General features: G+C 55.4%; 1 protein-coding gene across 1 annotated transcript in view; it reads left to right on the top strand.

Annotated features, from left to right (window-relative positions):
- LOC128274581 (fibronectin type III domain-containing protein 3B) overlaps window positions 1-18,417 on the top strand; it is a 31,952-nt gene that overhangs the window by 10,696 nt on the left and 2,839 nt on the right. Inside the window, exons 2-4 of the mRNA XM_053012818.1 lie at window positions 9,538-9,725; window positions 14,847-15,153; window positions 15,221-18,381. Of these exons, the coding sequence (XP_052868778.1) occupies window positions 9,538-9,725; window positions 14,847-15,153; window positions 15,221-18,381 (3,656 nt within the window). The remainder of the gene's footprint in view (window positions 1-9,537; window positions 9,726-14,846; window positions 15,154-15,220; window positions 18,382-18,417) is intronic.

The following is an 18,417-nucleotide window of genomic DNA, read 5'->3' as shown; positions in this document are numbered from 1 at the left end:
AGCTCTCTGAGACCCAATACTTCAGTCAAAATCAGGCGTACACTGCCCAATGAGATGCCTACAGCTTCTACTGAATCTCTTTCAGTGATTCGACGATTTTCCAATACAATATCCTGTATTTTTTCTACGATTTCCGGAGGTGTGTCTGTTTTTGGGCGTTTTTGACGTGGATCGTTTTGAAGAATAGTATGATCACGTTTAAACTCAGAAACCCCCCTTTTAATGTACAAATTGAACGCGAAGAGTCCTTATAAACTTTAAACATTGGTTCATAAATTTCCTTTGCGTTTAAACTTTCCAAAAATGAAAATTCAATCATGGTACGATACTTGATTTTTCCATTTCCAAATGGCTTGTAAACAAAGAATGAAGTGACTGATCGTAATGAAATTTCACATACGTTCATATGAAGTGTGTACCAATATAACAAAAAAACGATTAGACTCGTATCAGCGCCCTCTGTTGTCGAGGCTACGAACTTATTGAACAAACTAGTACTGTGTATGTGGTTGCGTGTGATTGTGTGCGGTGTTACGGTCAAAGTAGCCTCCCTGGGTTTGGGGCAGAGCATAGCCAAGGAAAAGGGTAGCTTTCGGTGTCGTCTTTTGACGTCCGAGACGGGCCAACGGAGCAGCCACCCACCGAAGGAGGAGGCTACATTTCGGTTGGGATGAGTTAATGTTTGGCGACCCCCGGACCAGAGTAGACACGGAGAAGGAGAAGGGCCGCTACCGTTGTGCCACCATAAACCCTTTGTTGATGATGGCTGATGATGACTGTGCCACGCATAACGACAATTTTTCGCAACCCAACGCGCTCTGTTTTTCCCCTTTTACATTTCTTTTGCTCCTCTAGCAACCAGCTAGGGCTCAGTGGGGGGAGGTACAAAAAGAAAGGCTGCTGAGCAAGCTAGCGAGAGCGAGTGAGGGAGAGAGGGCTCTGTGTTTTCGCGTCTTCCCGAAGTCTATGATTAAGTAAATTGCCAACCACAACCACACACACACAGCATACGGCGCAGAACAATACCGCGCGCGCACCCCCGTGCGTGTGTGTGTGTGTGTCAGGCTGGTAATTTGCTGTCGTGTCGCCCCCCCCGCCAGGGGGTGGTGGTTCATTCAGTATCTCGCCCCCGGTCCAGTTCGGAGGACCTCTTCTGGAACGAGAAGTTGAGGTGGTGGTTGGTGACTGTCCTTCGCCTCTTTCGCCGCCGGAATCTCAAGAGAGCTTTCACATCAACGGTGGCTGCGGCTGCTGCTGTAGTTTTGCGCTCAAGTGTAGCGTGATTGCGCGCGGCGCGTCTCACAGTTGCGCCGCGGCAGTTTGGCTTAATCAAGAGTGTTGTGGTGTTGAGATTTCTTTATTCGCAACTCCTCCCGACGAGGCACTTGATCAATCAGTCGCGTCAGAGCTGCTCCGCAAGACGAAGATCTCCGCCGCAACCGCAAGAACAGGGAGCGAACGATATCATTCAATTGCTTCCCCCCGGTGGAATGTTCCATTCAAAAACGCTGGGCCTCGCAGATCATCCCCAAGATGTCGCGCTGCTCGGTGACGATGATGATGATGGACTGGAGCGGACAAAGCGCGCCTTGAGTGCCGAGAGGCCCGAGAATTAAGGCTTGGAGTGGTGTGGTGTTCTTCATTCATTAAGGCAATAAGTTGCGTGTGTCCCCTCGCTCCGTCGTGAAGTGTTCGCGGGCGATAAAGTCGCCCAAATACTGTCGGAGGGAACTGAACAGAAACGGAGGCCGTGTCAGCCGAACCGGAAGCAAAAGGGTAGGGAATGAAATTCGTTTTCCAATTGCAGCGCAGACCAACGGAGAGAAGTGGGGCCCTATAATCGAGTTTAGTGAGTGTGTGGTTCGTGTGCGTCTATCTACTTCCGGCTGGAGTGATGTGAAACGTAACTCGCTCCAACGCCAACGATAGTGAGTGTCACAGAGAAAGAGAGAGAGCTGTGCTCAAGGAAGAAGAAGCAGAAGTGCTCGATAAGAGGGCCACCGAGTCCGGCGAGTGAGTGATAAAGTGCGTCGCGCAGCAGACGGGGCGCAGGAGCAGCGTGGTGTCTGCTGCTGCTGCTGGTTATCGGCACCGACACCGACAACCGGAGCAGCAAAAGGACCCTTTTTTGTGGGCCCCTCGGGGAGGAGGAGGATCAGGGTGTCACGATGGTGCGACGGGCAGTGTCCACCTCGCCCGAATCGACGAACCACCTGAACCACGGCCACCACCTGAGCCAAGCGCAAACCCCGACGTCCTCGACGTCGTCCCTGTCGTCCGCCTCGGACAGCCTGCCGGGGTCCCAGCAGCCGTCCCCGTCGTCCCAGCAGCATTCCCCCGTCACCGGTGGTGGTAATGGAGGCACCGGGACGACGGCCGGATTGCTGGGAGGACCCCATCACCAGCAACAATCACAGCAACAGCAACAGCAACAACACCCACAGCAGCAACATCATCCGCATCAGCACCCGTTGCACACACCGACGCCCCCTCCGTCGCACCACCCCGGCCCACACGTGCACATCACGGCACCGGCACCGCACGAGAATGGCCACGGAGGCCCGGCCGGGGGCGGTATCTTCATTGCGGCGGCCCCGTACAGCGGGGCCGAATACTACTCGGACCATTCGACCTACTACTACCCGCACCCGGACTACGGGTCCCCGCCACCCCCGTCCCAGCACTCCCACATATGCCCGGTCCACGACTACGGTAAGAGCGCGAGAGGCCAACTGACCGCGACTCGGTATCGCACTTCCTAACGGAGGCCTCAGCAGGGGGATTGCGCATTTCTGATCCCCGAACTTTGATCCTGACCTGATCGCCGTCGCCGTCGATCATCAATCTTCTCGCACTATCGCGGCCTTTTGTTAACTGCGCCACAACACGCGGTGCATCCTGCGAGATCGCGGATTCTCGGACACTGACACTGACGCTGACAGCCGCTCATCATCCGTGGCTGCTGTGTGGGGGGATATTTATGAATGTAAATATTTTGATGCATTCAATCATGTCCCTCGGAGCGAGGGAGAGAGAGAGCCCCCGGATGTCCGATTGTGGAATTTCCAGAGTCTGTACGTTCTTGCGCCATTGTGGCAAAGGTCATCTCGGGCGTAACTCTCGAGAATTCCCGTCCGATAGTCTCTCGTTCTCGCGGGGGACTTCGGAAAACCCACCCGGGGTTGGGTTCGGTTAAGTTTTTAAAACATCAACCTTTGAAAGGAACACACAATCAAGGACTGGACCCTCTGCGCGGGGTGCACTTTACATAAATTTGCACTTTTCTCAGCCGGCACAATTCGCGGCCACGCAGCGGATAGTGAGCTGTTTTTTCGCTCCGGACCGGAAAAGCTGTAAATAATCCTCATTAGCCGCGAATACTTCTGTCGAGAGAGAGAGAGAGGGACAGAGGGATATTATGTTGGAACTGCGCCGGCCGGCCGCCGGGTTTGCGTCAACATTGACCACTTCCACCAATTAACCTTCAAGAACCCATCATCATCGTCGTCGTCGTCGTCGGCCCGGAATTGGGTCCGAGTCTGAGTTTTGCTTCTCCTTTAACCTTTCGATCGTGCCGTTTCCTGTGTGCCGTTTCTCCAGTCTCTCCAAGGTGGTGGGGCATTCTACGTGGCGGCACTCTGGTGGTGGGGTTCCTCCCAGATCGTGTCTCGAAAGGGTGGCCACTCGATTCCGGTAGAGAGCGCAACAAAAAATGTTAACGAATAAATTTCACGAAAGGACTGCGCCTGTCCCCGGTCTGGTGGTGTGCGTGTCGATCGCCGCGTGACACGTCGACAAATCGCAGCTCCTCGCGGTTGTAGGTGGTTGGGTCGCGGCGTTGTGCATCGGCGGCGCGATCGATCGATTGTTGGAAAGACCCAACCGAGAACGGACAGCCTCAAACTGGTTGTTCGTCGGGGACGGGACGGAGGACAGGGCGCCACCGGCGGCAGAATCCTCCGGCGTGCACGATTGTAAAGTTTTAAGTGTTGCTCTCCGTTTCGCGAGTCGCGACTTCTCGCGTTCCCGGTCTCCTACTACCCGGGACTTTAGGCACCGGGAGCTCCCAGAGAGGACGCTCCAACTAACGGAATGTGGAAGAAGAGCCTCTGGAGCAGAGGAAGACGCGTCTTTGGGAAGACGGCGGGCCGCGATCCCAGAGCGCAAGCAAGTATTTATCATTAAAGGTCGTTCCGCTCAGCCACTCGCTGTCGTCGTCGTCGTCGCGGTGTCGTGGCGACTTTAATGCCGAGCATAGACTTTGCACCACACACACACGACACGCACACAGACGCGCGGGCGCAGAGATTGGTAGCAAAACCCGTTTCTTCGAAGCGCCCACGGAAAGGCCGGCATTCTGGGCTCTCTCGTGTCGGACACGGTCCGGCGGGCGGGCGAGCGGGGATTCACATCCTACAGATGTGGCGGCAACACGGCCACGTACTTTGCTCGGGCTGGGCAAAGTTTCGTTTCGTTTCGGTGGCCCGTGTTTACTTCTTTTCCAATTTTTACTACGAACTACGGCTGCCCCGAAGGCACTACTTCAGCCATGCAAATCTTTTTATCATGCTGTCACACACATGAGCTGAAAAGTCGTAGAGAGTTTTCTTTAAAAGAAAAGATATTTTTATTTGGTTCTAAATTGGCCTTAATCTTCAACGTAATCCCAATCAAGAGCCATAGGCTCTTCATTCGATCGAGAAAACGTTCCAATAACGGGTTATAATATTCACTGTCGATGGTATTTCCCTACTTAAGATAATCAATTAATTTTCCACATCCCACATCCCAAAATACCAAGCCACTACATAACCCACTCAGATGATGATGTTTCATCAATCGTCAAATATCTAGGCAAGCGTGCCGGTTTGCTACGTTTAAACATGGCCCAAACAAAACTCATTTGGACGTCCACTATCGCTACGACCACGTTTGAAGTCAGCACCGAAATTGTTTTTGGTTCATTGTTTTGAAAATATTAGGTGTGTGAATTAATTCGTGCGGTTTTAAAATAGATCGCATTACTCACTAAATGTCATTACGCATCTAACGCAGTGTAGGTTTTTTCTTGTTAGGTTACCGTAAGTAATCAAATTTTAATGTAATGTTTATGGTGAAATTGCTCTTACTGACAGAACGTGTCGGATGTGTTTTGCACGGTTAAAAAGTGGTGATTTTGGCTTACAAGACCAAGAGAGACCTGAACAGTCAAAAAAGGTTGATGATGAGGTAGGTTGGTTGGTAGCATTGCTCGATCAGAATGCATGTTAGATGCAAAAAGAACATACAGAAATGTTAGAAGTTGACCACACGACAGTTCCCCATCACTTGAACGGTTCACTTCTTATGAAAGTATAGAAAAATGGATCTTTTAATGGATCGCAAAAAAAAAGCTCTATCGACACGGAATCGAGGAACTCCTCAAAAGATGGTAGAAAGTAGTAGCTAACGACGGATAATACTTTCTTTAAGGTAGTCATACGTTTCGTTGTTGTAGTTAGGTCACAAATGTCGAATAAAAGACGCACGAATAATTGCACACACCTAATAAGAAAAGTTATTGCGTTAGGCCCGAGACTTTCCAGCCCATGTGTTAATGGCTTCGGTTGGTGGCGGTGCCGTCGGTGGTTCCTTATGCCGCCGAAAATTTGCCATGTAGTCTTGATGATGTTTTGGTCAATGTTGTTGGCCGACCAGCCGACGGACCGGCGGACTGGTGATGCGGTGGAAGTACTTGGAATTGGAGCAAATGTTTACTGGCCAAACAGGGCCATCGCCGATCGTGTGCATCATTTGCATGCTTGCCGATGAGATGATGAGATTACGTGACGGCTTCATGATTTTGTTGCCGTCCAACGGAGATGAATCACTCGCTCTCGCTGCCTCGCTGACGGATCGAACCAGAGTCATCGGTCTGTGGGGACTTGGAAAAACCACAAGATAGCACTGGCGCTATAGAGTGGCGCAACAAAAACGGCACTTGGTGACACGATTTTTGCCACTCTTTTCCGATGAATCTCGAAGGGCGCGGTTGTGGCTCGTGTGTCATTTGATCGCACGCTCCGATTGCCTAATTAACCTGTCGCACGCCTCGATCCGAGTCACTGGTTGTGGTTTTTCCCCAGAGTAGTTTTCCTTCGTTAAGGAGTCGAAACTTCATCATCTTGACGGAAGCCTTTTAAACACGATCCTAGTTGCCATCGAAAGTTGCGCGATTGCATCCGTCAGAATTTGTGATCCTAGTAACCCCGTTGGGTTGGGAAATCCCTTCCTGTGTAAGATTGTTGAAGAGCTTGCCACGCTCAATTGGAAACAATATTAAATCCGGATTAAATCAAGTTCGTAGAAATTCTCCACCGGCGCGCGCTGATGGGGTTCGCCTGGGGCTCAGAAGCGCGGACGTCAACAAGAACATCTGATGGGAGCGAACATCTGAAAAAACAGCGAACACACACTTCAACTCACGCCGCTCTGTTGGAGGTTATCGCTTCCTGGCCCCGAAAGTAGCGGCGTTCCCTTTTTGGGCACGCTTAGAGCGACGCGAAGAACACAACGAAGAAGCGTTCGAAGAGTGCGTGTAAGACGCGAAACGGAAGCTGTAGGTCGGCCCGGTAACGGGACCTGGCCCCGGCCCAAAGAAAGGTGTACGCGCGCCCGTGTGTGAGGCAAAGAAGAAGGAACCGATGGCGCGCGGCCCCAAGAGATATCTCTCTACGGACTTTGGAATTTGGCAGGCGGCGGCGGCGGAGGCGCATCCCTTTAAAACAATGCCTCCCGGCCTGAAGGGCCTCTCGCGGGGTTCCCTTTGGGGTCCTTGAAGAGGCACACAGGAGAGTGTCTTTCGAGGGCTGCCACATATGATCCGGGATCTGGGTTCCCCGTTTTCCTTCGTTCGTTTGTTTTCATTTTCTTCTCGTGGACGTGGAGAGTCTCACGAGTATGTTCCTGGCGTTCTTTTTGCGTCGCTTTTGCTTCCCATGCCGATGCTCTCCGATGGTTTCGAATATCGGTGTGTTGGTAAAGCATGCCCCATGTTGCCCCTCTAGGGGAGGCGGACGTACACCGCGCGGTTCTGCGGTGCTCAGCTGTGGCAGTCAGAGAAGGAGTTGCCATTCTTCTGCTTGTTCTTCTGCTTTCTGGGTGCGCCACTCGAGCCACGTCTTGAACTGGACCACCACACATCCCGTTGGCCACGAGTGGAGGCGATGGAGCAACGACTGAAACTGGTTCCTTGGGCGAGAACTGGTTCGCAGCCCGAGTGTCTCCGTGTGTGTGTGTGGTTCGTGGTCTGGAGTTCGGTATGGCCGAGAAGCACCGAACGGGGACGGCCGACCGCTGCTGCTGCACTTCTCGGTTCTTCGGATCTCGGTCGCTCCAAACCCAAAACCACCTCGGCGCCCCGTGTTTGAAGGTGACCACGGAGCGAGAGGGAGAGGGAGCAAGAACTCCCCGATGGGGACACACGCTCTACACACACACACACACACACTCCAAAAGGGTTGATTGTACTCTGTGCAAATAATGACCTTGATTAGTTATGCTCCGGCGGCGCTGTGGTGGTGGTTTCGCCATCTTCTACTCCGTGGCCACACCATGGAGTTTCGGGATCGGGAGCTAGAGTGTCACGTGGAGAAGAGGCAGAAGCAAGAACGAAGACACTCCCGCCCGCTCGCTTTTCGGGGTTCCGTCGGACCTGGCGAATAGTTGCGCCGCCGCGTGCCTCTTTGTTGGCCTTTCTCTCTGTCCCTCTCTCTCTGTATGTTGGGGTATGTTGGATCCTGGAAGGATGGCGTGCAACGCAGAGGGTCGGTAGCGCAGTTTGTCTGTGTATATAAACACGAAATATTAATGACCGTCTGGTCTGGCTAGAGAGAGGGCCACGGTCGGGTTGGTTGGGTCGGGTTGGTCTGTTTCGTTGGAACTGTTTCGTTTACCGCTCGCCTCTCGATGTTGGTTGTGGTTCATGTTTTGCGGCGCGCGTGTGTGTCTGTGTGTGGCCGCACCGTTTTTCCTCAATTTTCCGACCCACCGCGCAAACGGATGCGAATTGTCTGCACGCGCGTCTGATCGGAGTTTCCGTTTTCTAGGTGAAGATTAAAGTTGCCCAGTTGCCGGGCGTTGTTGTGGACGGCTACTGGCACCGTTTAAAGTCCGTCCGAGGTCACAGAACGCTGGAAATGCTCCCTCGTAGGCAACGCAATAAACTCGCCACGTGGCAGACGATCGATCGGATGATTTCCCTATTTCCCGGTCACCCAGACCCGCAGACTTCGTCGTCCCACCGAAAAGATAGTGGTCCACCAGGAGATTCGGTGGAAATGAACCGGTCGCGTCGCATCCAGTGAGCGGACCAGTGGCCAACCCCCGGTGACCTCCGGCGACGCCACCATAAACTCCCAGAGACCACCACCGCCAGCATTAGTGTCAATTAGCAACGCGTTGTTGACGGGCCCGTCGCCCCGTTCCCAGCTTTTTCTCCGTTTTCGTGTGCCGCTGGTGCGGCCGTTTTTTTCCATTCGGTCCATCCGTGTGCCGCCGTGGATATGTGTGTGTCCGCTTGGACCGGTGCGGCCAGCAAGGTTCGTTGGTCTCTCGTCGCCGCCGCCGGAGCAACGTGTCAATTCGCGACCCCATGGGAATGTTCGCCCGGGAGAGAGACGATGACCGTTGTCATGATGACGACTTATGGCGTGGCGTCTGCTGCGCCGCCTGCTGCTGGATGTCCTGGTGGATGGCTGTCGCCGGTATTGCTTTTTATGATCACCCTGCATCACTGCAAGAAGCCTGATCCGTGCCGTGCGTGCCGATCTTTTTGAGATCTTTAACTTCCATCCATCAATCCATCAAAATTTGCATTTTTCTCCGACCTCCGGCCGTCGTCGGGCATGACGGCGGCTAAACAAAGGCCAAAAACCCGTGCCTTCTTCAGGTGTTTGCTAAATGGAAGTCTTGTCGTCGCCGTCGTTGTGGTTGTTGTTGGCCACAACACACACGCACCGAGTCTTTCTCGGTGAGGGCAACAACCGCGGGAGATTTCGCGAAAGTATGCGCTCGCGCGGGCGCATGTTTCGGTGCTCTTCACGCTACGTCTTTTCGTGTGCCGAGTGCGGCGTATTAGTCCATTGGCTTATTGGCCACGGCGGTATCCTGGAATGCCGGCAACGGGCAACGGAGGCGGGCGTTTTATTTATTTTTCTTTCTACATGACCTCTTTCACCGGCCGTCGTCGCGGCCTGTTTTCGCTCAGCTCAGCGTCGCCCGCTTGTTGGCCGACGGATTTAAAGAAGTGCATACGTAAATAACAATATCTCTCGGAGCGCCGGGGCGCATCCGATCGTCCGGAGGAGAAATCAGGTCACGAATCCGCGATCGATGGATATTTTAAGATTTAAATACAGACCGAAAAAAACAAGAAAAGTGCCGCTACTGAGCACTCTCTGTAGGACTGCGTCTGTGGATTGGAGAACTTGTTGCGACTCTAGCACGTCAGCGTCTAATGTACCGCGGTCTCTGTTCTTTTTTCTCCACTTGTTGCAGGTCCCGTAACGCTCCCGATGGTGTCCCAGAATGGCAATCCACCGATGGCGATGCCGATGCAGGTTCCCCACGGTCACATGATGCAGCAGATAGTGGACGAAAATGGGACGCTGCGGCACGTGATCCTGTCCACCCAGCCGCAGCAGCTCGGCCAGGGCGGCGTCCAGCACCACCTTCATCCGCCATTCGTAAGTTGCACCCAACCAGCTCTGTTCACTGTTCACCCAAAATCTTTACTTTCGTTTAAGTTTGAACACAATTTGAACAAATTCCGAGCAATTAGCCGGTTGAAGCCGATTTGCAATATTTCACACCCAGAACGCCGTTGCTCTCGATGGTTCGCGGAATGCGCCTAGGCCGCTAGCGGTTAACATCATCTATAATAAACACTGGCTCTCCACCGGCCGGCCCGGCCCGGCCTGTTGATCGGCTGAAAATTCACACTTTTCGAAAGCGCCTGGAGTGGCGAGTGCGTTGCGTGTGTGCGCGCCGTTAAACATTATCCAGCTCTGACCGGTCCGCGCCTCGTCAGCCATCCCTGGGGGGGATTGATGCTAATTTGTTTGATGCCGCCACGTTAGCGGAAAAAAGAGGGAATTCCTTGAAAAGTTGGCCGCAGCGAAGTTGGCCGCTAAAGAAAAGTGCAAATCTAAATGATTCAGCGCGAAAGGAGAAGCTCCCGAGTTTTCTCCCGAAGTTCCCGTTCCGGGTCCCAGGCGCGTGTTTTCTGGCACATGGTAAACACAAACATGTTTAGTGGCGGCCCGGCCGAAGTCCCGTGTGCCGATATTTTGGAGGCTTCGATTGTTCGGCATCGCATTAAACTGTAAATTATGGCACTCGAACGGGGCGCGGATTTATATTTATAGCGCGCGGCGAAATTCTTCGAAGCAGCATTTCGCGCTCCACCGGGAACGGAAACTGTGGTGGCCTTCAGACGGTTTTATATACGCGCACGCACCGTCTGCAGCTTCCCGGAAGCTGACCACCCCATCGGAGCAGCCAAAGAACACGCGTCCCTCTCGCGCGGTTGATATCGATGGTTCCGACGATCTTGGACGCGCGCGCTGTTGTGTTCCGGCTAGCTGATTTCCGCATTCGCAGCCGTTGCCACTAATCACCAACCGGAGCCGGGAGCATGATGGTGCATCAGCGAAGGGAAGGAGATAATTAAACTCACCGCAATCCGGGCGGAGGGGCGGCGGTTTGATGGTCTGTAAAAATTGGCCATAAAAATAGGGAAAAAGTATCATTTTACGATCGCGCTTAACAACAACGCCGATGCCCGCCGGCGGGTTGTTGTCGGTAGCAGAGCTCCGTTGCACTTCGTACGGTTTGCATTTTTTCCGCTTTGTTACCCACACACGGAGCATGGCTCGTTACGGCTACAAAATTACGGCGGCCACCAAAGTGCGCCGAATCCCCCGGACCACGTGCGGCACGCCATCAGCCTCAGCCTTTCAGCGAAGCACATTTTTTGTGTGCGGCCGGCCAGTGTGATGCTTGTCTCTCCGACATCCGTTCCCCGACACGCGCCTCTCCTGCCTCCGTCGCCCGGGGGGAGGAAGTGTTGCTTCCGGATTTGATCAGATTATGATTATGATGCGCGCGCACACACCCGATCTCCGTAGGCCACACTGCGCACGCCACAGAGCGGCAGCAGTTCCAGTCCTCCGCGAGAGCTATTGCGAGTCTAAAAATGTCGGTCCCGTTGCGATAGGAGCCGCTGGAGGGTCGGCCTCTATCACTCCCACTGCGTGTTGTCGCGTATCTGTGTTGTGTATGTTTTTTTTAGAAACCGAACAATTATAATCGACAACGCGCTGTGCTTCCTCCCCGTTCAACGATGCGGCCACTCGCAACATTGTCGCGGCGCGGCTCGGCTCTGTGCTGTTGGTGCGTAATTGCTCCCCATCATCGGCGCAATAAAGCACAAGCACAAAAGCCGGTCCGGGTGTTAGAAAGTGCGCCGGCTGCTTCTTCGTGATACGTGATTGAATACAGGAAGAAAGAGCCGCTGTCCCGAGCCGCTCGAACGAACACGACCAAGCGGCTGCGATGGTGGTCGGCCCACAACCCGATCGCTGGGGTTGCCTGTTGTGTGGTGGTGCCTTTCACTTCAGCTTGCCGCTTGCCCGCTTCTGCTTTGAAATGTCACAATAAATGCGAAAATGTCCAAATGTCATCATACATCATCATCAATACTCGGCTGGGGTCTCTGTGACAGAGATCCGCCCGAGGCTCACATAATTAAGGCCCGCCGCGCGAAGGTTGCGTGCTGTGATGTGCTGTGCTGGGTTTTGTGGATGCAGCGCGCGCTCGCGCACCTGCAAAACTGGCCGTAGCATGGCCAAAATTCGAACCACCAAAAAACGCCAAACCGCGTGGATCCATGCTAAATGCCAAACTCTCCCCCCGCGCAACGCATTAGAGCGGCGGGAGTTCCGAGCTATTGCGCATCGCGCAAAACAAACGCAGCGCGCGCCCCACTCTGCATCCGTGATGAAGCGGAGGTCGATCCGATTGGGAAGGAAGCGGTGGCCACACACAGTGCCACCAGCCAAATTGCATTTTTGTGGCTTGCCTCAAGGTCGCGTTTGGGCACGCTGTGAATGCCATTACTATATAGGTGTTGCTGGTTAAAACCCGAATTTCGGGCGCTTTTTGTTTGTTTTAGAGATTGTTAATTCACTGTGTGTGTGCGCCGGCCGCGGGCCAACAACAATAGTGGGCCAGAGAGTGTTTTGGGAGAGGCGTAGCAGCAGCCCCCAGAGGATGACGCTTGGCCGAAGTGGCGGCCGATGACGGAACCACTAGTTTTTGCACCACATCCGGCTAATGGCCCCCCTCCCTGTTACGCAGCCAACACCTTTTTGGGGGAATTGTTTTCCTTTTTTTTGCGTGTGGCGTTGCCATTTGGGGAAAAATTGCACAACCCCCCGTTAACGCGCCGCCCGGAGACAATCGATTTGAAATAAAAGTTCAACAATAAATCGTCCGCCAGTGCGGACAGAACGCAGCAGCCTCCCCGCGCGCCCGGGTCGGACACCCAAAAAGTGGCACCGTCATTGAGCCCAATTTCGTGGTGCGGACCGTGACCGGGGCGCGCGATTCAAGTCCCAAGGTGTTGATGATGGAACGGCTTTTTTGTGATGTTTCCCCAATGCTTTATGCTGCCACACGGGGTGGGCTATAATTTTTGGGCGACACTTTTTTTTGACAAAACGGACAAAACGATGGGGTGAAGTATTTAGAGGACAGTCACACTAGAACTAATTTGCTGACACCACCACCGCCAACGACAGTGGCCATGCCTTTCGGTACGTAACATCCGCCTTTTGTGGCCGCCACGGCGAAACGAGCGGTGTGCGCGAATTGTGACAAATTCGGGTTTTCGGTTTTAATCACGCCTTTTTACGGGATGACGCCGACTCGAGCTTTCTCTTCTGCGTGCGCTGAATCGTAGTAAAAGTCATCGGGCGAGATAGTCAATGAACCCCGCAATGGCAATAGCTGGCCGGCGTTATCTAAAGCCCCCCCTTAAGCTGCGGCACTAACACGGGCCCGCCCTTGGCACCGGAAACATGCTTCACCTGTCACTCAAGCCCACTCAGATACAGCCCAAGAAAATTCCCCTCGGGGCCACCCTTGATGTTTGCGGCCGCGGCCACGGTCTAATGTAATGGCTTTTAATTGATGGCGTTCACCGTCAACATGACACCAGAACGTCCGCGGAAACTGCCCGCAATTTGCCAAATTGTACGCACTGGCACTCGGTGGTGCGTATCGCAGTCGGCGAAACAACCCCCCGGCTTCCGGTGTCGGACAAGCGAACTGCGGCCAGGCCTTCGCCGCAGATTTGCTGAACTTTTGGCACTGTGCAGGTGGCACGCTGATAAGAGCCGCTAAACTTGTTGTTTGCCGGCCGGCCGGCGGGGGGTTGCCTATCAACCGCGCGCCATACGTGGTCTGATCCAAAAATTTCGCGACTTTTGAATTTCCTGGGGCTGCGTACGTCCGATTTTCGTTGTGTTGTTTTCGTAAAAACTTCGCGCAGAAACCACGATGTGTTAGCAGGAGCGCGACAGCCAATTTTGGGTTTCCTACAAATCCGGGCATTTGGGACAGATTGCTTCGTGCAAATTGTGCATAACTTGCAGGAAATATTATAACTTGACAACAACTCATGATACACCACGACCCTGCAATCGAAGAAAACTCTAAGCAAAACTGTTCACATTCGACCAAACTTGGCTTTTCGACATTCACATCTTCTCGGCCCTCTGAAAAATTTTTGAACCAACGATAAGCGCTGCTATGGGTTATAATAGCTTCACCATAAGCCACAGTCAACATTTCGAATACATCCGCGCTTTTAATTCCGTTTTTCACACCAAATTTGGTAGATTCTTTGCCATCCAGTTTATGGAAGAGATAAAAATCGAAGATGCGCCAAATCTTGTCCAAGCTAAACAGCTGTCAAAAATTGACCGATTACTCAAAACGGCCGAACTTTTCACCATAAGTCACTGACATGTGTAGCAACCTAACGCCACAAAAAAATTGGATTTTTGGAAATTCAAATGTCGCGAACATTTTTGATCGACCCTCGTACACCAATACACACACACCGGGGTGAAACATACGTGGCCACTTCAACCAAGCGGTGGCGGCACTTTTGCCAGCATGGCATTTTTGCATCCCCTGCTGGCGGTGGGTTCTGTGTTGACAGAAGAAGCGCGCACTCTTTAAAAACAACGCTGCGTTGCATGGACATGAGGACGTGGCGGCCGCGGAGATGTGAGAATGTTGATGCAGCCGCCGATCACAAGCAATCGGCGCATCCATTTGTTTTGAAAATGAGAACCAGATAGAGAAAGCGCGAGAGTGTGTGCGAGAAAGAGCGAGAATGTAGCTATCAGTGGTAGGTCGTACGCGTCGTGGTGTAATGTACGAGCCGCGGTGTGTTCCGCGGGTTAGTAGCTACGTGTCACTTGCTGCCGAACGGATCGAAGACCGCATTTATGTTCACCGCGCTAGGGCGCTATAAAGCGATTGTGTTTATATCGGGGCTCCGCTTATCGATCCGAGCCTCTAGCTGTTGCTTTGTGGCCACCGTCGTGGGGTGTTTTTACTTTTTGAACCGTCGTGTCCAATGGAACCGTCTCGAACCGGTGAAAAGGCCCCCGTGGCACGATTGGTGATTACGGTGCGTGGCTTACTACGTCTGCTTGCAACGAGAGTTCACAGAAAGGGAGAGTGTGATCAAAGTTGGCGTGTCGTACTGATCCATCTTCTCTCGTTTGCAGCTCAACGGAACGACGGCACCGTTTTATAGTCCGATTGCGAGCTTCCAGACCGGCCCGGGTGCTGGAGCGCCCCAGATGTACCCGCCCCAGCTGCTGGCGGCCGGTGCCGGAGCGAACGGCGGCAGTGGTGGCGCGGGAGGCGGCGGAGCGGGCGGTGGAACGCACGTTCTGCACACACCACCCCAGGGCAACGTGACCCACTCGCCGTCGCCACCGCACACCAACACCAGCTACCATAAGGACGAGCGGGCCCAGCGACAGTACTCGAAGCTGCACCGAAAGTTGGACCAGAAACGAAGCGAATTAAGTAAGTACGACGGATCGTTCTGGCGGTCAAGCGGAATAAGTTCTAACGGTTCACTCATTCTCCTCAGATGCATCGTCAACGCCGCCCATCAACTCGCCCCGGAAGCATCCCGAGCAAAACGGAGGCAGCATTCTGAGGAAGGCGCAGCACCCGTCGCACCACTTACTGCCTAATCACGTGCACGTCGTGCACCGGAACGGCGCCGTGGCGCCCACACTGCTGGCGGCTGCCGCCGTTAATGTGGCACCGTCGGAGGAAGAACTGGCCGCGAGCGCCCAGGACGAGGAGGAGGAAAGCCGGCAGGCGATCATTGTCGATCACCTCAGCTCGGTACCGTGCCCGCAGGTCACGGAAATCACGTCCCGGTCGGCCCTGTTCCAGTGGTCACCGCCGACGCCGTCGCTGCAACCTGGGTCCGGTGCTAACAATGGGGTCACGGAACCGCTCCCGTTCAACGTGCAGGATCTGCGCTACGAGGTGCTGCTGAGTGACCACGGCAAGGAGAACAAGTATAAGAGCATCTTCAAGGGCGAGTCCCTGTCGTGTAAGGTGCAAGATCTGCGCCCGGGCCAGGAGTACACGGTCCGGCTGCAGGTGTACCTGGAGCAGCTGCACGGGCAGCCGACGGAGGCGACGGTGTTCGAGACGCCCGGCTGCGAGCCGGACGTGCCGGCGCCGCCGAAGTTGCTGGCCCGCACCAAGAACTCGCTGCAGCTGCGCTGGAACGCCGCGGTCGATAACGGGTCCCACATCATCCACTACATCCTCGAGTACGACAGCGGCAAGGGCAGCGGCGGGGCAGCGCTGCGTGCGCCCTGCTACGCGTACGACTTCGTGGAGGTGTGCAAGACGAAGGGCAAGCAGTTCACCATCAACAAGCTGCTCCCGTCGACGTACTACGTGTTCCGGTTGTCGGCGGTGAACGAGTTCGGGCGCAGCGGGTTCTCGGATCTGGTGAAGTACAGCACGGTCGGTAGTGCCCCGGCGCAGCCCGCGCCACCGACGCTGCGCCAGGCGACGGCCACCGCCCTGCGGCTTGCCTGGCAGCGCCGGTCGCAGTGCGAGGAGTACACGCTGCAGATGAACGACGACCAGGGGTACGGCTACCGGAACGTGTACACCGGCGTGGACACGCTGTACGAGTGTGCCGGGTTGCGGCGCGCCTCCACATTCCAGTTCCGGCTGCGGGCCGAAAACGACAACGGGCGGGGCCCGTGGAGCGAGGAGGTGGTGTTCCGCACGCTGCCCACGTGCCCGGGCCGACCGACGAAGCCGCAGGTGAAGGGCAAGGTGCACGCCAACAGCTTCAAGGTGCGGTGGGACGCCCCGCAGGACACGGGCGGGGCCGATATCATGCTCTACCACCTGGAGATCAGCTCCGGGGCGCTGTACGAGCGCGTGTACAGCGGCAAGGAGTCGGAAGCGATGATCGAACGCCTCAGCCCCGGCACGGCCTACCAGATCCGGGTGCTGTGCGAGGGCCCGGGCGGCATCAGCACGTTCTCCGAGCCGTGCCTGGTCACCACGGAACCGGTCACACCGTCGCAGCCGACGCGACCGTTCTGCAAGTCGCCGCCGACACCGTACGCCGCCTGTCTGGCCTGGGAGGAACCGGACTACAACGGGGGCACGCCGGTGCTCGAGTACGAGATGGAACTCGAAGCGAACGGTGGCAAGGACGACGACGAGCAGAAGGTGCGCAGCTCGGTGTACCGCGGCAAGGAACTGTTCTGCGTCGCCAAGGATCTGCAGCCGGGCGGCCAGTACGCGGTGCAGGTGCGGGCCATCAACCGCATCGGTGCCGGTCCGTGGTCGGAGGAGTTCCGGTTCAGTGCGGGCGCTACGGCGCCGGCTGCACCGTGCGATCTCACGATCGCGCTCAAGTCGCCAACGCATTTAGCTGTGATGTGGACCGAACCGCCCAACAATGGAGCAGCGATCGCCGAGTACATTCTTCAATCCAGTGCCGATCCCGTGTCCGACGCCGAGTTCGAGGACACCAGTGCCGCCGTCGCCGCCCTCTTTCACACGGTGTACCGCGGGTTGAACCGCACCGCGGACGTGCGCAATCTGCAACCGTTCGGGCGCTACCTCTTCCGGGTGGCTGCGGTGAACGCGGCCGGCAGCTCGCGCTTTTCGGTGCCAATCGGTCAGCAGATGCCTGCTGCACCACCGAACGCTCCCGCCATCGGCGAGCAGAAGATAACGGCCAAAAGCATACTTATTAGCTGGCAGACACCGCACGACCATGGGTCGCCTGTCACGCAGTACCACATCGAGTGCGGCGATCGGCTGATCACGACCGACGCGGCGAGCGCCAGCGAGGCCGCAGCCCACGCCGATCGGCAGACGACGCAGGCGGAGGAGGAGGAGGACGAAGAGTACGACGCCTCCGCCGGTGCCGCCGCCGGTGACGAGGAAGACGAAGACTACGAGGAAGCGTCCGTCGGAAGCGCGGCGTCATCGTGCGATGAAGGAGTTGACGAGGAACCGCACGAACCGCTGCCCGTGGCGGGATCGCGGCTGGGTCACCTGTCGGTGTCCGGTAGTCCGGCGCACTCCTCGAAAAGTGCCGGACATAAAAGCAACTCCTCGCTAGCAATGGCCACCGACCCGTCGGCGGCGGTGGCGCCGAACCGAAACATGCTGCTGATCGGTGATCTGCACCCGGAGACGACGTACAAGCTGCGGATACAGGCGGTGAACAGTATCGGCACGGGGCCGTTTTCTAATTTCATCAAGTTCACCACCGCCCCACTGCCACCGAAGCCACCGAAGCTCGAGTGCGCCCAGGCCGGCTTCGCTCACCTGAAGCTGCGCTGGGGCGAAGGCAAAAACCTCGATCTGGCGCGCTACTACGTCGAGATGGAGAACAACCGGACGGGCGAGTTCCACAGTGTGTACACGGGCACCCGGACCACCTGCAAGGTGGCCAAGCTGCACGAGCTCACCGGCTACACGTTCCGCATTTGCGTGGAATCGCGCCACGCCGGCAAGGGCGACTTTTCCGAGGGCTTCACATTCACCACGACGGCAGCCTCTCCGAACAGCATCAAGGCACCGCGAGTGTGCGTGGACCCAGCGACGGCAGCGGCGGCCACCGCACCGCTGGACATGCGCCACGGTTCGCTGACGGTCGAATGGCAAACGAGCCGCAACAATCCGTTCTCCGACCCGATCGAGTACATTCTGCAGATGGCCAAAGCTAAGGACCAAGATTTTCATCAGGTAAACCGTGTGCGATCGATCCCGCCTGGAGCCTGG

This window comes from Anopheles cruzii, chromosome 3, assembly GCF_943734635.1.
Source record: "Anopheles cruzii chromosome 3, idAnoCruzAS_RS32_06, whole genome shotgun sequence".
Taxonomy (NCBI): Eukaryota; Metazoa; Arthropoda; class Insecta; order Diptera; family Culicidae; genus Anopheles; species Anopheles cruzii.
The sequence above is the reverse complement of the archived record's forward strand: the minus strand, read 5'-3'. Positions and strand labels throughout refer to the sequence as shown.